The following is a 19,535-nucleotide window of genomic DNA, read 5'->3' on the forward strand; positions in this document are numbered from 1 at the left end:
ATGTTTTACTTCACGAAAGTATCGAGGTTTATGTGTCATTATCAAGTGAATGTTAAGTAGTGCAGCAACTGTTGAGATACGAACTTTCAAATGTTAGTGTAACCTATTGAATTATATATAGCGGGTTCAGCAATTTATATATGTCAGATTGTAGAACAGTGAATGCATATACTTGAAATGAGCCGACAACTGATGAAGGGTCGTTTCTCTGTGTTTACTTGTTCTGTTTTCCATTTTATTTATTTATATATGCATATATATTATATTACATGTAGAAGGTTGAAAAGGAACACACGAGTTGATATGTGTGGAAAAAAAAGTCAAGGTAGAAAATGGTAAAATAATTTTATAAAACAACATTTCAGTACCGGTTTCAGTCATTGAGACTTTTTCAACTGTAAGTATGGAAAACAATTAAATTTTGGAGAAATTAAAAGAAAAGTTTTTTTAAAAGAATATTTGCATAGTGTTCAAATACAAGGGGCATTTTCCTTGTCACTGCTTGTTTCTGTCTCTCTTGTTCGAGTGAACAAGAGAGACAGAAACAAGGAAAATGCCACTTGTATTATATTATATTATATTATATTATATTATATTATATATTACGATCTCGTTTAGCCATAGTGATAGTAACAATCATCGTTAGCATTCAATATACTATATGCTTTATAGTAATCCATTTGGTCAGTCAGTACAGAGTGTAGTACCAATGAATAAATGAATGGAAAAAAACAGGAACAAGCAAGAGTTACATAGTACGGTATATTTAAAACTTCACATTCTAGAATTTCAACATGTGTTCTTAAACTCCCAGAAAAGAAAATATTTTATAAATGTAGAGCAGACAGGTTTCATGGTGTGTCGATGTGATAATACGAGAGAAAATGAAAAATGAATTAAAAGTTGAACTAAAAGAAAAGATATTGCTTTTGTTTTTTTTTATATATGGCACCATCGTGGTATGAATTATATAAACACATTAATGTTTAGGTACCAGATACGCTAAATGATAGACGAATACCATTATAATATGTAGTTTCGAAGCTCACTTTTCAGATATATTGCCATCAAGTAAAATGTAGTTGATTCCCTTATTGCGTTATATTGTATCACGTGAGCAAAAGTCAGTATGTGGAACGTTCAAACGCGAGTTTCAAATTAAAAATGAATCAATCGAGTTTGTCTTCAAAATTTTTAATCGTAGAATATCAAGGGCAGACGAATTTTGAAACTGAAATTCTCCGATACATTTTGTCGTCGGATGCATTCTACGTTTATTTGCATCGTGAAAGTTTCTTGTTTTACCACAATATCAGCTCCTCCAGTTTTCCAAATCTTCAAATGTTTGCGGTAAATCTCTATTTTTCGTTTCTGGTAATAACAGCAACAGTAATCCCGCTATCACTGACAAAAGGCCGAAGATACTTAGAGGAAGCCATTTGACATAGGATGATAGTTGAAGTATAAAGGGTCCGCTTATACCACCGATACGGGCAGAAAAGGAAGCTAAACCTAATCCGTTAGCTCTGGAAAAAAAGAATGATTAACATTATTATAGAGATATTTTTAGTAGGACTCGATTATCTTTCATATATTTTAATAATTCAGACAGAATTTTCCACATATGTAGTGTATTTATATAATATATATATATATATATATATATATATATATATATATATATATATATATATAGAGAGAGAGAGAGAGAGAGAGAGAGAGAGAGGGGGAGAGAGAGAGAGAGAGAGAGGGGGGGGAGAGAGAGAGGAGAGAGAGATGATGAAAAGTTAAATTCCTGGTAAAACAGGTAAAACACAGCAACATAGTCAGTTTCTGAAAAGAGTGAGATGACAAAACATACCGTTATATTTCAGTGTCATGAGAGGTTAAGAGATACAGGAGGTTTTTAAAGACACACAACAACATTTACCGAACAACTGTTGGAAATAATTCTGCTGATAAGAGATAAATCGAACCATATGCCGAGGCGATTCCAAACTTTCCGAGAAGGACCAGGATCAGAGGAAGCCAGAATGAACCTTAAATACAATAAAATAGAAGTTTAGATAATGCAACATACAAGGTGCATTCCAGAGGTTTTGAGACTTTTTTAGGAGAGACACTTATTAATCTCAAATTACGAACCGCTAATCTCCATCAAAGTAAGACCCTCTGACTTCAATGTATCTCTTGTATTGCTTCTGCCACTTTCTGAAGACCCCCATGGAAGACGTCCAAATGGATGGAAGGTATCCACGACCCTTGCATCAACCTTCAATTCAATGTTTTCAAAACGGCTATCCCTGAGGCTCTCCCTCAGTTTGAGCAACTACCAAAAGTCACAGGAAGCAATATCTGTGCTGTAGGCTGCGTGAGTCACAAATTTGATGCCCATCTTTGTCAATTAGTTGGTTAACAGACTGAAGTTATGACAAGCAGTGCTTAGCAGGACGGTTTCAAAGTACTCTTACGGCCGTCTCCTTTAATTTCGAATAAAATTTGGCAGGTTAGTTTATTAGATGTATAATAATAATGATGTACTAAAATTACAGTAATTTAGGACAGTTATAACTGCCTCTCCTGAAAATGTCTCAGACCTTCTGGATGCACATCGTATCTCTATCATTTATAACATTCACCATTTGCTACGCATTCTGGAATCCGTGGTTCCACATTTGAGTCAGATTATCTATTATAAATATGTGTCTTCTGGCACCTAATCAAAATTTGTAAAACAAATATAATTGTTGGCTATAAAGATCGAACGGTTTCAAATGTTCATACCTTATATAATAAAAAATCGATTAAGTATTAGTTTAATTAAAGTCGAATATTTTGAGAATCTTTTGCATCATTACCGGAAAGAAATATTCATCATTAAATTCAAGATTTTTAGGTAAAAAAAATGATGGATCGTGATTTTACAAAGTTATCATTTTGGTCGTCCCGTTATCCGAAATTTGACGTTTAAATTATTCAGAATATAAATAGTGTCATTAAATCGAATTTATAAAAATTGCTTAATAAAAATAATAAAGATAGAACAGTTGACCAATGAATTGACAGAAGATAAAACATCACTGTGTTACTGATTGTATGTTGATGATTGCGCAGGAAATGTATGAAATCACGTGGCATATTTTAATCTAGTAACATTATGGTGAATACATTCTATCATTCGATACGAAACTTTCTCTGCAATATTCTTTACGATTTAATAAACTTGTATCTAAAAGCACAGTTTAATGTTTAATATTTAATGTTTAATTTATAAATGTTAAACTTGAGGAGGCTATACAAGGCGTTATTTTAATCATCGCTACTTAGTATGCTTTAAATATATTAATACGGGCTTAACAAAGCCCCACCACACAACACCAAATGCAGTTTTCACTGTTTACATATAGGAACGTAAGTTTTGACTGAGTTATAAACGACTGAAGAGGTGTCTATCACCGAGGAAACACACTTACATAGAAACACGTAACTGGAAGTCCGATAATGTCATTAAGAGCGTTGTTACACGAACAAAGTCTATCAGGAGAAACCTTTCTACAAGACAATAAGGCAGAAAATGTTTTTCCGTGTTCAAGTGTACCCAAGTATGTTAAATATAAATGTACACAGCTTCTTTTGATAAAGAAGACACTATTTTCAAATGTATATAAAATATAAAATGTATAAAAAAATAGAAAAATGTGCGATGTAGATTACCTTTGGTCACAAAATTTGACACGATGCAATTTAATCCACTGAACATCATAAAGAAGCTGATAGGCCTCCGGTGGTCAAAACGTTTAAACAAGCAGTAAGAAGATAAATGAGAAGGAAATTCCACGAATGCCAACAACAGGAAGTTTATATAGCGGTTTCCAGCCATGTCCACGGAATTAAGGGTCACTCCATAATATATCATACTGATGACCAACCTGTAAAAGAATATCTTACAAATCAGATGACCAAATTTATGTTATTTACGCCTGTATTGCAACTTTTACATTTGCATTAAAATATCAGAAAATATTTCAAACATATTTCTGTGTGAAACGCATACACACATACAGTGTTATTTATATACCTACACTATGTATCTATAACGATTCGACATACTGTAAACTAAGGCTGTATCAGAGATGTCCAACTTATCATAGTCTTCACTCAACAATAGCACAAAGTTTTATATCTCCATCTACCTGATAATCAGCAGGTGTATTTAAAAAATCATTGACACCTTTAATGAGATTTGCAGCTATTCTCCTCATCGTATTGCTTATCGTTATCCATACTGCAGAGTATCAGTGATAATAACAGTTATTTCCCAGTGCAAGACGCTCTTTTCTTGTACATAATTATTTCGGATTGCGATAAGCATCGACTAACCCCTTGATTCCTTAGAATGTACAGTTAACAATATAATCACAATGGCCAACGCCTCTGTTATCCTGTTATCTTATTCCAAAACATTTATAACCTCCCGCTCCCTAACACTGTTTGTTCTAAACATTTATAGTAATATTATTCCGCAATGTCGAGGTGCAATGGCCCAGTGGTTAGGGCAGCGGACTCGCGGTCATAGGATCGCGGTTTCGATTCACAGACCGGGTGTTGTGAGTGTTTATTGAGCGAAAACACTTAAAGCTCCACGAGGCTCCGGCAGGAGATGGTGGCGAACCCTGCTGTACTCTTTTCACCACAACTTTCTCTCACTCTTACTTCCTGTTTCTGTTGTGCCTGTAATTCAAAGGGTCAGCCTTGTCACACTGCGTCACGCTGAATATCCCCGAGAACTACGTTAAGGGTACACGTGTCTGTGGAGTGCTCAGACACTTGTACGTTAATTTCACGAGCAGGTTGTTCCGTTGATCGGATCAACTGGAACCCTCGTCGTCGTAAGCGACGGAGTGCCAACAAACAATTACCCAAGCATTCAGAGAGACAAGTGAAATATCAACAGATCTTTACCAGCTAAAAGAAACATTCACTGTGGTTAATGCAAGCCGCGGTGTTTTAAATAAATCAATAAAAGTATAATTCTTTTGAGATAAAACTTTCTTCTCGGGTATAATTTCTTGAAAACTGTTCTTGAATGAAGATTCCTCCTCCTTATTTGGAAAACCTTTTAATAAATCCTGACATTGTTTTTTATTTTTCTTCATTATTTTTCGAAAAACTGCTTTCGCTTCTGTAAAACGTTTTCTTCCAATCAGCCATCTTGGAGATTCGGGGAGAAATCTGAAAAAGATCGATAAAAAAAGACGAGCTCAAAAAATTATTGCTTGTAAGAAATTAGGCATCAAGACCATAGCATTGGACATAATAACCATGTATAAAAACATATATATACATATATATATATATATATATAATACATATTTACTTATATATTATACATATTTATGTATGTTCTCTTTCTAGTTTAGAGTTAATTTTGACTGGCCATCTACTTCACAGCAAGTTTGTAAAGGGAACCATCTTGTTTTGTTTATCACCCTTTGAATTTTAAGAAAGTTTTACAGATTTTTATAGTCCTAGATATCATGATCATTTGTAGTGTATGAATTAAGGATTCGTGTTGTATGTATGTATGTATGTATGTATGTATGTATGTAATTTTCGTGTCCGTTTCGACGATGAGAATTCAATTGTTAGGTCAACGGAAATATCTACTCTCTTGCAAAATTCAGGTGTAATCTAAATGAAAGATAGAATTAGCATAAGGTGAGGAACAAAGCTAATGTTTAGAATTTTAGAGGCAGTCCGTTGAGTGGGCTTCCACACAGTTTTCATGTGTCACACTGCAATCACAAATCTTTGGTCAAGGTGAAGTTCTGGTAAAATCATCGGAAGATATCATACAGTGGGATTAAACATTGGCCCTTATGCTTGCGATCTGGACAAAAACTACTCAAAGCATTATGTAGAATATATTGTCATATTTATTCGAGTGATGCCTTCCACCGCTGATTCAGATTCGACGAACGGTCAATATATTAGAGAAGTATTCTTGACTCTAATGAAAAACATGCATTAATTCAAGATGGTACCAAGACAGCTATTTTATTGGTTAATAGACACTGTGTGAGTCACACATAACGGCATGTAATCTACAGCTGAAAAGAGTATATGTTCCTTACAAGGAGATCACTTTTTCATTTAAAGGCAAAATCCAATATTTAACTTAACATTTTATTTGGTTTTCTGTGTCAGGTTTCTTGGCACACTCTGCCTTCATAAAGTACACATGATATATTTTTTATGAAAAAAGTGACTACCATACTTGACTCTGTCAGCAGGAGTCAAAATCTATTTTAAACTTTTGCTTTCTTTCACGTGTCAAATTTCTTCTTCTTCCGGCTATAAACTCTATGTTTACATTTTCTTCAATTCAAATTTTACTGATACAGGAATATGTTTTAATGTATGAATTTTTATTCCTTTTTCTGTAGTTACAATGAAACGCTTTCTCCTCTCCTATTCAAGATTGGGTCGTTTTGAAAAAGAATTGTCTAGATACATATGAAAATACATTACTATGTATCTTTTTAGATAAAAAAAAAAAAAAAGCCTGCCAAAAGAAATAGTTACAGAGCAATGTACAATCGGTAGCCCGAAAAATAACGACGTGCATCGAGTTAACCGGGAATATATTTAATATTATATAAAAACAACACACTCATTCGTTTAAATGTGGTAGTTAGTGTTATTCCAGGTCTATTTCGAAATACATTTAGTTAGAAACAGAAAGAGGAGGAACAAACAATTCCACGATGATTAAAATAGTGTTGCAAATGTCAATACATACAACGGCCGATCTAAACAAGAAAAGCGTGATGCATTTGTTATCGCCCAATGTTGATGAAAAATATTGCAATGTTAGAAATTTACTCTAATAATTGAAATTTGAAGCTTTTGTACACCAGTATATGTAATATATAGTAAGAGCCGTAGAATCGAAAGTGCAAGAGAATAAATTTAACGAATATAATAATCACTCGCCATATCGCGGTTCAGCTATCGCACACTCAGTACATCGCGAATTTGTTTGGCTAATATACGTAAATTTATATCGCGGACTCCTCAGTATATCGCGGGTTTTTGCGGCCAGTAGTTATTATATTTTTTTTAGAACTTCATTATTTCTGTGGTAAAATAAACATTTTCACGCCTAAAAATTAATAAATAAATAAATAGAAATAGAATACTGTAATGCAGTGTATAACACATTAAGTAAAATATATGGAAAGAAAATTCGTAGTGTACCGTAGATGAGTAAACAAAGACTGAAACAAGTAAAAGAATGAAAGTAAAATATAAATGTTGCTTTCTTTAGAAACAAAATGAATACAAATTTCAGAGCATTTCCTTTCTCCTTTTATTCTGAATTTCTTACCAGAAAATTAATGAAAATATTCTTGATTAGAATCTAAATGGCTCAACTGAAATATACTCACATCCAAATGAAAAAACTGATTGTAGGCAGAATACACACTGTCAATTCTAAGAGATGCCAGTCAGGGATACAATACACCAGCACTGTTACAAATGTTGCTGCTACTGGATAGAGACACATATATCCAAAACTAATACGGGTACGTAGTTTTGAGGAAGTAAATTCCAAAGCTGAAAAAGGATCACAAATTGAATATAATTAGTATCTTTAAATAATTAATCTTGTGTCTTATACTTGTTTCAGTCATTAGACTGCGTCCATGCTGGGGCAATTCCTTAAAGAATGGTCACCAACACGTATGCTTTTTTTTTTCAGGAAGGAAGCATATATATAGGCGTGTTTGTGTGGGTGCTTATGAATGTGGAATGTGGTATGGATATATGTATATGTGGAAATAAGTATTATCTAAATTTTGTACGATTCTTTCACTCTGTCTTTTAGTCCCCCTCTGTTTGAAGCTGTGTGATGGTGCTGAGTCGTGTTGAGGCTCCAAGGTGAGCCTTGAAATTGCTCATTCACCCATGGAGCAGTTCAACTTCCAGAATGTCGCTAATGTATCGCTGGGTGTTCATTTGAACACCCGAGGGTACAAAAACAAGGGGAGACTTTCCAGTGGCTGTCCCAGCCGACCAAACTATAACTGAAATTGGACTTTGACGTCGATTTATGTGTCTACTGTCGATGGGGCTTGATACATTCCAAAGTCGGAATGTTCTGGTGGTTTACTGTCTGTTCAAGGTCAAATTTCTTTTTATCGGTGACCACCAAGTTGGGACAGCGTGCTTTCAGTAATCTGACGCAAGATAAGACGACTTTTTTCCAGTCTCATTGCGTTATAAACTTGCGGGAGCTCATGACGGTGGATCTTCTTGTAGAGGTGGGCCCTGAGATCCTTCTTCAGTTCTCGATACATCGATGTTCACCTTATTTTTGCTGTGGCAGTCAGTTTTCTGACGAGGATTTCGCCGTATCTTTTCTCTGGTACTTTTCATGAGCTGAGGGATCCGCGAATTCCTTTTCGGCCACGTCCAGGTCGATCAGCGGTAGAACAAGTCTCTTGAAATTTCTTCAAAATTTTCCAGACTGTTGTTTCGTTAATTTTAAGCATTTTTGTTATAGTTGAATTACTTTCGCCTTTTTTGTGGAGGGATATGATTGTATTTTGGTCGATAGCCATTCTCTAATTTATTAATCTGAATTCATTTAGTCTGAAACAAAAAGAATACACACTAAGTTTTTATAATGAAGAATAATTTTGATATCTAATCACAGCATGGCCCACGGTCTAATGACTGAAACAAGTAAAAGATAAAAAGATATGTATATATATATATATATCTGTGTGTGTGTGTGTGTGTGTGTGTGTGTGTGTGTGTGTGTGTGTGTGTGTGTATGTATGTATGTATGTATGTATACATATATATATAGAGAGAGAGTTACGAAATGAAGTAGGTAAGATCCGGGCTACATTTTTCTTAGCTGGCGGAACCTCGGAAGTGGTAAAACTCCAAGCGAGGTTTATACCGCCAGCTACTTTTCAGGCGAAGGATATCTTGATTAAATTAAACATTACACACACACACAAACACACTTGTATTATGAGAATAACTTACTCAGTGAATATAAGGTAATTGTATTTCCCGTGTAACCACTAGCTTGAATACAGTGCAGCGTCATAAGAATTATCAACGATGGTACGAAAATTTTTCCAATTCCACAGATGACTATAAAGGTGTTTGCCAAGAAAAATATGGGTATTCGGCCAAATCTATGAAAGACGGAAATAAAATTTAAAATTTTTAATTATCTATATGAACACGGAATACATTCTCTCTCTCTCTCTCTCTCTCTCTCTCTCTCTCTCTCTCTCTCTCTCTCTCTCTCTCTCTCTCTCTCTCACTTTCACACACACACATATTTATTCATTTGTTTACTTATTTTATGCAATGCATACAGCGATTGCCGTGTGGAAGACATAAATTGGCATTCAGAAACACTCGAAGGCCTTCGACTTCGCTTGAACATTTATTTTCAATGTGGTGTCAAAGTTCCCGTCGCTCGAAACTGTGTCCTGTTTACTGACCAAAAAATTTGCTGCATCTCAAAATTCTCGAAAATACCGCAATACACATAGCTCGGAATATTTCTTTTCTTGGTTTTGTTTGGATAGGTCTATCGTTCTGGTTCAGTGGACATAGCTGGTCAGTTTTACTGATTTCTAGAATCAGCTGTCTTTCGTATTTTCCTTCTTTCTTCCTTCCTCTCTTCAAAAAAAAAAAGAAAGAGAGAAGTAATTTTGGCAATAACAATTACTTCTTACTTTTTCTCTCTCTTTTTTCTCTCTCTCTCTCCTTTCCACTCTCTTCTTGGCCTCTCTCTCTCTCTCTTCTTTATTCGCTATTTCTCTTCTCTGTCTCTCTTTCACTCTTTCCTTCTTCTTCTTCCCAAATCCTTTGTATCCTTCCCAACCAACTACAATACTTCTATTTCCCTTTCATACGACCGATAATATAAGTGTTCGTCTTTTTAAAAAAATTAAAAAGTGCTGAGGCTGGTTCATTTGACTAAAAATCCTTCAAAGCAGTGCCCCAGCATGGCCGCAGTCAAATGACTGAAATAAGGAAGAAACAAATAAAAGAAATTAAAATTAAATATTAAAAAAAAGTATATGATAATAAGATAATGAAAGATATGTTACCTGTCTGATAAAAAACCAAATATAACTGCTCCAAAAAGACAACCAGCGAAATAAACGGACTGCAAAGTGGATCTTAACCATTTTCTTTCGCACACCAAATCAAACTGTGAGAAGAAACAAATTAAAATGGATGCAATTAAATGGTTTATGTTAAAATATATGATACTGAAATTAAACATCAACTGTTTTATAGTAATTAATTGTTTTACAGCAATTAGTTGATTGGGTTACTCACCTCGCTTACAATTGTAGAAAACTCCTCCGTCAGAAATTTCCGTCCGTAAGAACACTGTAGTTTAGATGAATTACTTGGTGGTGTTGTATAAAATGTTCCAGTGAAACTATTGTTATATACAGAACATTGATCATTGTCGTCAGGTTGAAGCATTTGTAAATATTCATTCTCTGTAAGATTTTCAGGAATTAACGAAGCATTAAAGTTCGGAGGGTAGCATAAGAAGGGAACATTTGCACTGATAAAAGCTAAATTCATAGCTGGCATTATTGTCAAAGTGCCTATAATAATAATATAAGTGTACAGCCAGCGCTGGTAGGGTCCAAATGTACCACATTGTTCTATAAGCTTTGTAATATCTTTATCAGATAAAGCTGAAATAGAAAAAAAATGTATGATAAAAAGTATACAATATGTGTTGTAATCTCTACAAAAGTAAATGGTGTGTTTCTGATTAATGACTAATTCAAATATTAAAATGAAAATGTCCAGTTGAAAGACTGGTCTGACAGGTAAAACTCTTCAGGTGATTAACTTTCATGTTGTATGCTATTTATAGAACTACATTGTGTCAGGTAGAATGTAAATGCGTCAAGTAAATGTCTTAGTAACCATGTGAAAATGTAATTTACGAAAGAAATCTATAATATATTAAAAATGAACTTCAATATTACTTGCTCACTTGCTTGATTGCTTGCAATGTTTCACAGTCAAACTGGCACATAATGGGAAAATACTTTCAAAGTAAAGTTTCCCTGGAATGTAAATACAAACAGTATAAAACAAGTTTCGCGTAAATCGAATCAGTGGTTATTGAAATATTCTGGGTTTAGGGGTATAAATACCCAAAACTGTGCATAATGGGAAACTACTCCGAAAATATCTTAACCCTGGAAGAGAAGAAACTCTAACCTTTCCACTAGACACATTATGGTGGACAAAATATATTAAAGTGAAATGACTTTAAAAATACGGTAAATATTTCGTAAAAGGCCGCCCTTAATACAATTTTATGTGGGGCCCTCAATGGTCATATGAATATCATTTTCCAAAGGTTTTTTCGAGTGCATTCAACGTATCCCATCCTCAAAGATTTGGCTGCCATTTCTAGCATGCCCTGCTACCACATAACAGTTATTTGCAATAAAAGACCCGAAACACCTGTTACGTTGTAACAGGGCGTGCAAGAAATAGCAGCCAAATCTTTCGTTTTCTGAGGAGAGGAGCCGTTTACGCGTGATTTCGATGTCAGATTCGTTGAAAGCATGCAAAATAACGGGGAAAAGAAAAAGAAAACATGAAACAAAACTCCGTTGCTGGGAAACTCAGACTTCCCTGGTAACCCAACGGTTTATGGGCTAGGGTTAGGGTTAGGGTTAGGGTTAATACATATGTTTAGTTATTACATGGATGATTTATTATATACAAATTATATTAATTGGAAATGTGTAAATGGCTTCTCAATATACTAAGCATAACAATAAATCTAGTTAATTATAGAAGTAAATCAATATTGCTGATTGGTATTGTATTAACAATGAAAGTTCAGAGAAAAAAAAATCATTATTTTCAATATCCAATACAAAGAAATGGTTGGTTCTGTATAGTCGATCGTAGACATCAGGACTTCATAAGTAGGTGAGTAGTTCGTCTCTCTGGAGAGCAGTTGTTCTCAACCATTTTATACCTATGGACCTCTTTTGATTCCTGATTTACTTGAGTGTCTTCTAACAGTGCTTGAAAATTATGCTGGTCTGTAACTTAGCAGCTCGGCAAAAGTGAACGATAGAATAAGTACCAAGCTTTAAAAAATGAATACCGAGGTCGGTTCGTCCGACTGGAGTTCATCAAAGTGTTGTTCCAGTATGACCGCAGCCCCTAATGACTGAAGCAAGTGAATAATCCTTTCTACTGGAAGCATAAGGCCTCAAATTTGGAGGAACGGATTAAGTCGATTACATCGACCCAAGCGCATAACTGGTACTTATTTAATCGACCCCGTAAGGATGAAAGGCAAAGTCGACCTCAGCGAACCAGAACGTTGGCGGCAGACAAAATACCGCTAAGCATTTTGCCCGGCGTGCTAACGGTTCTGACAGCACGCCGCCTTGAAGCAAGTAAATTAAAGATAAAGACATTTAAAGAATTATTACATTATTTCAGGGATGAGTATTACAGTAATTAGTTCATAGAAACGCTTTATCAAATACCAATTTGAATAAATATTTATTTACGTGTCGCCATTTGTTTTTCTAATTTCAGTTGATTTTCTTCATCTTCAGCCATTTTAAAATAAAGTCTCTGTAGAAATTGCAATTCGTTTTACCTAGAATACTTCAGACAAGAAGAAGAAAAAAGCATCAGATAAAACAGAAGAATATATCAATGTCTTCTCACAGTATGCAGTAATAGTTTATACATTATGGGGTTATTTATCAAATTAGTATTTATTTATTTAAGGAGGGCGGCGAGCTGGCAGATCTTTAGCTCACCCGGCAAAAATGCTTAGCGCCATTTCGTCCGTTTTTACGTTGAGTTCAAATGCCACCGAAAGTTGACTTTGCCTTTCGTATTTTCGGGGCCGATTAAATAAGTACCAGTTGAACACTGGGGTCAATGTAATCGAATTATCCCTTCCCCTGAACTTGCTGGACTTGTGCCAAAATTTGAAGCCAACTAATGAGACGGAGTTAGTTTGACCAACTGACACAATTCGAGCATGTTATGAAAGTAGAACATAATATATTCAACCATGATAAAATATCGAGATCATTTGTAGTCGAAACGCTGACACACCAATCTCCAGATAACGTAATTAGACCATCCCGGTACCTATTATCCGCTGCATCATATAAAATAAATAATTGGATAAAGAGCAGACGTGAAAACAAAATTATAAAACTATCTTTGTCAAAATTTACATTCCTTTGTTGTCAGGACGTTCACTTATTATTGACGCAGATGTGGCGGTGCGGTAAAAAAAAAAAAAGAAATCTGCTTCTCAGCCACACAGTTCCAGGTTTAGTCTCATTGCGCTGCACCTTTCGCGAGTTTCTTCTAATATAGCCCTGGTCCTACCAAAGCCTTGTGAGTGGATTTAGTAATTTAAGGAAGCCTTTTGTCTATATATCAGTGTGTATGATTGTGTGTGTTTGTGTGTGCGTGCGTGCGTGCGTGTGTGTGTGTGTGTGTGTGTGTGTGTGTGTGTGTGTGTGTGTGTGTGTGTGTGTTTCTTCCCACCAATGCTTGAGAAAATGGTTCGGCAAAAACACCCGATAAAATAAGTACCAATTTTAAAAAAAAATGTGCTGATATGGATTCATTCGGCTAAAACCCTTCAAAGCGGTGCCTGCCCCAGTATGGTCGCAGTCCAATGACTGAAACAAATAAAAAATAACAGAAAGACATGGAACCTCTTGTATGGTTCTAAAAGTTAAGCCTTGTAGTTCACTAGTTCACATTTTTCTCTTCAGAAAACACAAACTAAACATTTCATATTTTGCAGGTGATGCAACTGAAATTGACGTCGATGGAGCCCATCAATTGCGTGAGATAAGCATGCAGCTTCTGTAGAAATCTTATCAACCACAGGACATTTACAATACCGATGAAACTGGGATCTACTTTCGTGCATTACCAGGGAATACGAGAGTTGCAAGAAAACTGTAAGGGGCTTTAAGACGGCAAAGGACCGTGTGACCTTGATGGTAGCCAGCTACATGAATAGAGACAAAGAAGACTTGCTCTTAATCGGAAAGGCTGGTTCGCCAAGATGCTTCAAAAATGTCAAAACGCTTCCGATTCGATCAATGATTGGATGATTGAAAAAAATCTATGGAAGATGGCCCAGATCTTGAGATCGTCGTTTGCAGGAATCTGGAAGACAAGTGGTGGTCCTACTTGACAATTCCTTTTCTCATGTAATCATCTATGATTTCAAGAATATCACTTTAAACTCTCTTCCTCCCAACACAACGTCGGTGCTTCAGCCGTGTGAAATGGGAATAATCAAGACCTTGAAAGCCTACTTCAGACATGAAATGCGCTAGAAGATCATTGATGTTATGGAAGACACTGAACGTGACATTTCTGCCCAACAAGTTGCAAAGCAGATCACCATTTTGGATGCTATGTACATGTTAAGCGTAGCGTGGAGGAAGGTCTCTAGCCAGACAAAACAAAACTGGTTTTGTTTCGGTCGAAGGATCAAATGAAGCCATAGATGTTAACGAAGATTTTATCCTGCCTTCATTGCCTACTGGATTGACCAAAAAGCAATTCGAGAACTGGTTGTTCGTAGATGCTAGCGCTGTTGTTGCCCCAGAGATCATCACTGAAGAAAGAAAACGAGGTGAGATCATTCATCACATTCGGAAATCTGAGAAGGAAACCGAAGACGATGAAGATGGTGATTCCGACATTGATGTTGATGAAACAGTTCGGGAGCCTCCAACATCAGCTGAATTGTGGCACTATTTCACTCGACTAGAAAGTGGCCTTGAAAGTTTTTATTTCAGTAACATGAATCTTTTTAATGCAGAGTTGCGAACAAAGCGTCCAGCAAAGCAAACGACACTCGTCAAATTTTTCCTTCAATGACATTGTTTATAATGTTTTTATTCGTGTATTCGCATATGTATGTCTTTTAATAAATACACATGTTTAATCAATCGGCGGATTTGTCCCCTCGGTTAATAAATCCCTCATTTAATAAATCCAAAATAGGCGGCACCAAGATGGAATTATAAAGCGGTGTCTACTGTATACACATACACAAACATACACACATACACACACATATCTATATTTGTATATATTCAAGTGTATGTATTTTTGTTTGCCCTCTCAATTAATGCTTGACGACTGGTATTGGTCTGTTTACTTCTTCGTAACTGAGGAGATTGTCAAAATACCTGATTAAATAAAAACCAGATATAAAAATAAGTACTGGGGTCTATTTGTTCGACTAACCCTTTCAAAACGGTACCGCAACAAAAAGAAATATGATAAAGAATTAAAAAAATAATAATAATAAAACGAGAGTAAAATCTTCTCCAAGACTGATATTTGGAAAGAGGCGGGAAAGAAAAGTAAGAGATAATGTTACCAGTAGCCGGTGGGGGGGGGGGGGTGCTGAGCTAAAAGCAGAAATAGATTTGACTTGGGATACAAAAGGACAATGTGTAGCGACCAATAATATTAAGAATAAAATACCGGGAAACATCGACTGCGGGCTTTGCAGCCAGTGAAATGTAATCAATTGGTCACATGATATCCGGAAGTCCAGCTTAACCATGTCAGCGTATGCTGCGATCGAGTCTTGCTGTGTTAACTGAGTAAAATGTCGATACTGCTATGTGGAAACGGATAAGAATCGATAAGCGTACATGACATTTGTTACACGTAAACCTATAACAAGTATCATACATAACCATCGAACCGTAACGAATAGGAACGTAATCACGGTGTGCTGACATTTAACGAAAACGTAATCCAGAATGAAGCGGAGACACTGCCGTTGTAAAAGTATAGTGAAATTGAAGCAAGCAAGATGTGCGACAAAAGACTGGAATTGATATTAATGCTATTATTAATTAGTACTAATAATTGATTGTAGATTCACTATAATAAAAAAAAATGTCTATTGAACAATGACATATCCTGATCTATTACACACAGCTGGAAAGCTGTTTCTATTCAGAACGAGAGAAATCTCACACAAGTTATTTATTAGTAGTGCTACTTAAACAGTACACTCTCTGCATGCAACAATGTTCTTACAAGATCAGTATTCGGCGATCTAGCAGCAGCAAATCAGATAATTTACACGTTAAACAGTTGTCGCTCCACACAACACAATCTATGCAGCAAATATAAAACACACAGCGAATATAAAACACACAGACACACGCAACTAAGTAATTACTAACTCGCATTGCACATACTTTTCAGAACAGAAGAAACACTAAACAAACACTAGAAGCGGCCTAACAAATTTCATAACACAGTTTAATATCACACACACACATACACACACACACAGACATATATATATATATATATATATATATATATATATATATATATATATATATATACATACATATATATATATATATATATATATATATATATATATATATATATATATATATATATATATATATATATATATGTGTGTGTGTGTGTGTATATATATATATATATATATATATATATATATATATGTATATATATATGGGAGAATATACAAATAATAACAACAGACGAGGACAGGTGGTGTAAATAACAAAAGTATATATTAGTATGACGCTCGGGAATACGGAAAGTCTTTGACGTTTCGAGCTACGCTCTTCATATATATATATATATATATATATATATATATATATATATATATATATATATATATATATATATCTGCGGACACATCTCACATTCACAGAGATACACCTCAGCTTGCGGTGTAGTAGTAACTTGCAGAATATTCTTTACAACTCTAAGCACAAGGCCCGAAATTTTTGAGGAGGAGAGCCAGTCGATTAGATCGATCCCCAGTACGCAACAGGTACTTAATTGACCTCGAAAGGACGAAAGGTAATGTCGACCTCTGCGCTAAGCATTTCGCCCGGCGTGCTAACGTTTCTGCCAGTTTGCCGCCTTAAGACTGAAGAATATTATTGAAAACATAAATAATATCTATACACTGTTAATGATCTCATAACATCAAACGGTATTAAATAACTTCCACATTTTGTAAACCAGCAGAGTATAAATAAATAATTAGTGTTAACAAAGGAATACACTATAGCGATCATGACATTGACGATACGAACAGTAATTTCATACATGTAAACTGTAAACATTTTTGTTAATACTTTCTTGCATTTAAGATAATTCTTCCAAACACCTAACATTCATTGTTGAGTATTTCTTCTTCTCTACACGCTTCCACTCACACTTTTAAGTCACTCTATGTTCGTGTTAGTGTACGCTTATGTATAGGTGTGTATGGAAAAGTATGTGTGAAAAGAGGGACTTAACCTTATGCGTTAACGTGTTTACAAAGACAAAAACGGTTTACTTTAAAGTCATTAATATTTGTGTTTTTAAAAAGGAATTTTTATAGAAACAAAATCATTATATTTACCGATTTTTTTCTGTTCTACTCTGTAATAAACCATATGAATGTTTTCATCCGGGTCACAAAATAATGATTTTTTTATGGGGTATTTTTCTTTGTTTTTTCTTTTCTTGCTGTTTCTCCCACTTGCCTACTCGCAACGACCTCATCCAGGATGGCACAAAGCGTAATGTTTATCGTAGTCATATATCTAAAATAAAAGCGCAAACTGCTGGTTGGGGATTTTATCAGTTTGTCGGTAAGTTTGTTGGAGCTGAAATGAATTGAATAGCTGTATGGCCTCACCTATAACTAGTTATGCATGTTATGTAGGTTAGTGTTAACAGCTGTAACTGAGAATGCATTGGACAGCTCAGTTGAAATAAGTATTAAGTGATGAACGACAAAGTTAGTCAAAAACTCATTTTATTTAAATTTTTCTGGCATGTGCATACGACATGCAATGCAGAACCTTTGATAGATCAGAACTATAATTTGCAGATTTGATTAATTATTTACTATTAACATTAAAAAAGCAGCAAGTCGGATTCGTAAAGGAAACAAAACCGTGTCTCGGACCCAGTTATTCTTTGTGAGCTTAGTCCGTACTCTATCGGCCTCTTTTGCCGAACCACTAAGTTACGGGATGGGGCATAAACACACTAGCATCGGTTGTTAAACGATGGCAGGGGGACAAACACAAACACACATACATATGTGTGTGTGTGTGTGTGTGTGTGTGTGTGTGTGTGTGTGTGTGTGTGTGTGTGTGTGTGTGTGCTCACGCGCGTGCGTGTATGTGTGTATACAACGGGCTTCTTTCTGTTCCTGTCTACCAAATCCACTCACTAGGCTTTGGCCGACCTGAAGTTATAGTAGAAGATACTTGCCCAAGGTGCCACGCCGTGGGACTGAACCTGGAACCACGTGGTTGGGAAGCAAGGCTTCTTACCACACAGCCACTCCTGAGCCTGTTTTTTACATCTTGTTATACGGCGTCCCATAAGTGATAAGATATGGCGGTCTTCCTACTTCTCTACCTTACTGTACATATCTTACCACCTATAAACCAAACGAATGCAAAGAAAAATAACTACCCTCGCTCCCCTTACTTGTTACCCGATGACTTTAATTAACAGTTCTGTGTTTTTCTTCTTAGAATTATATGAAACAGTAATTAAAGTATCAAAACGACATAACTAGACAAAATGACATCCTGTAAGTGAGCCATAAATATCTGAAAATAATTGTCCTGAAATTAGTTTCAAAACGGCACCACCACCATTAAAATGAAGGACACGTTGGCTTAATCAATCCTACACTCACTATTTTCTTTCCTTGTCTCTTTTTTTAATATAAAAACAATTATGGTCAGGTTTAGAAAACTAAAAACTAAACACACACCTCAATAACACCGGAAACTTGACAAGAGAAATGTTTTGACTTCGGGACGACAAGGAAGTAATAAACTGAAGTATTGTAATATTGAATCAATAAACAGTCATCCGCTACTGTATTTAGAAATTATTATTGTTGTTGTTATTGTTATTGCCTTTGCACATCTCCTAACGCTGGAGATGTACTACAGTGTCAGCTGTTCGCTACTAGTGAACTAAGGTAACACCTCTTCATTTTCGAGCACCTTCCAGAGTATTCGAGCGGTTCCAAGCAGTGCCGTTTTCTGCAAGTATGTGGTTTACCCATGTGCCAATGTGGACATGGGTAAACCACATCGGAACATCCAGATCGTATCCAGATTGCAGGTCTTAAATAGGTATAGTATTAGTTGTCCATAATTTCAAATCATCGGCTACACAGATCACAAATTGGTGACCTGTAAGGTCGACTTAGCATACGTAGACAGGGCCCGGGCCACTGGACGCAGAACACGTCACTCCCGGCGTGCCAAGCTTACAGAGACCGGATTAAAGAGTTAGTTCAGAAAGCTATGACGGGGGCAATCGTCAGCAATAAATAGAGGTATAACCTAAAAAGGGCCATCAAAGTAGAATCAGTTAGATTTGGCAAG

At 35.6% G+C, this 19,535-nt stretch overlaps 1 protein-coding gene across 5 annotated transcripts; it reads right to left on the reverse strand.

The window, feature by feature from the left end:
* Window positions 1–748: 748 nt before the first annotated feature.
* On the reverse strand, window positions 749–18,330 carry LOC149132802 (organic cation transporter protein-like). 5 transcript variants are annotated; one of them, XM_089361438.1, is made up of 11 exons: window positions 17,534–17,901; window positions 12,618–12,717; window positions 11,058–11,138; window positions 10,384–10,757; window positions 10,149–10,252; window positions 9,064–9,218; window positions 7,452–7,620; window positions 4,963–5,232; window positions 3,715–3,929; window positions 1,931–2,039; window positions 749–1,526 (listed from the first exon to the last, which is right to left on the reverse strand). In XM_089361438.1, the coding sequence occupies exons 4-11, from the start codon at window positions 10,648–10,650 to the stop codon at window positions 1,313–1,315; spliced, it is 1,503 nt and encodes a 500-aa protein (XP_089217564.1). In that variant the 5' UTR covers window positions 10,651–10,757; window positions 11,058–11,138; window positions 12,618–12,717; window positions 17,534–17,901; the 3' UTR covers window positions 749–1,312. The 5 variants fall into 5 exon arrangements, 4 of the variants coding, with proteins under 4 accessions (XP_089217564.1, XP_089217565.1, XP_089217562.1 ...); XM_089361439.1 differs by having other exon boundaries at window positions 11,066–11,138; window positions 17,534–17,851; XM_089361436.1 differs by lacking the exon at window positions 11,058–11,138 and having other exon boundaries at window positions 17,534–17,861.
* Window positions 18,331–19,535: the final 1,205 nt, after the last annotated feature.

This window comes from Octopus bimaculoides, chromosome 13 (genome assembly GCF_046866305.1).
Source record: "Octopus bimaculoides isolate indiv1 chromosome 13, ASM4686630v1, whole genome shotgun sequence".
Classification (NCBI taxonomy): Eukaryota; Metazoa; Mollusca; class Cephalopoda; order Octopoda; family Octopodidae; genus Octopus; species Octopus bimaculoides.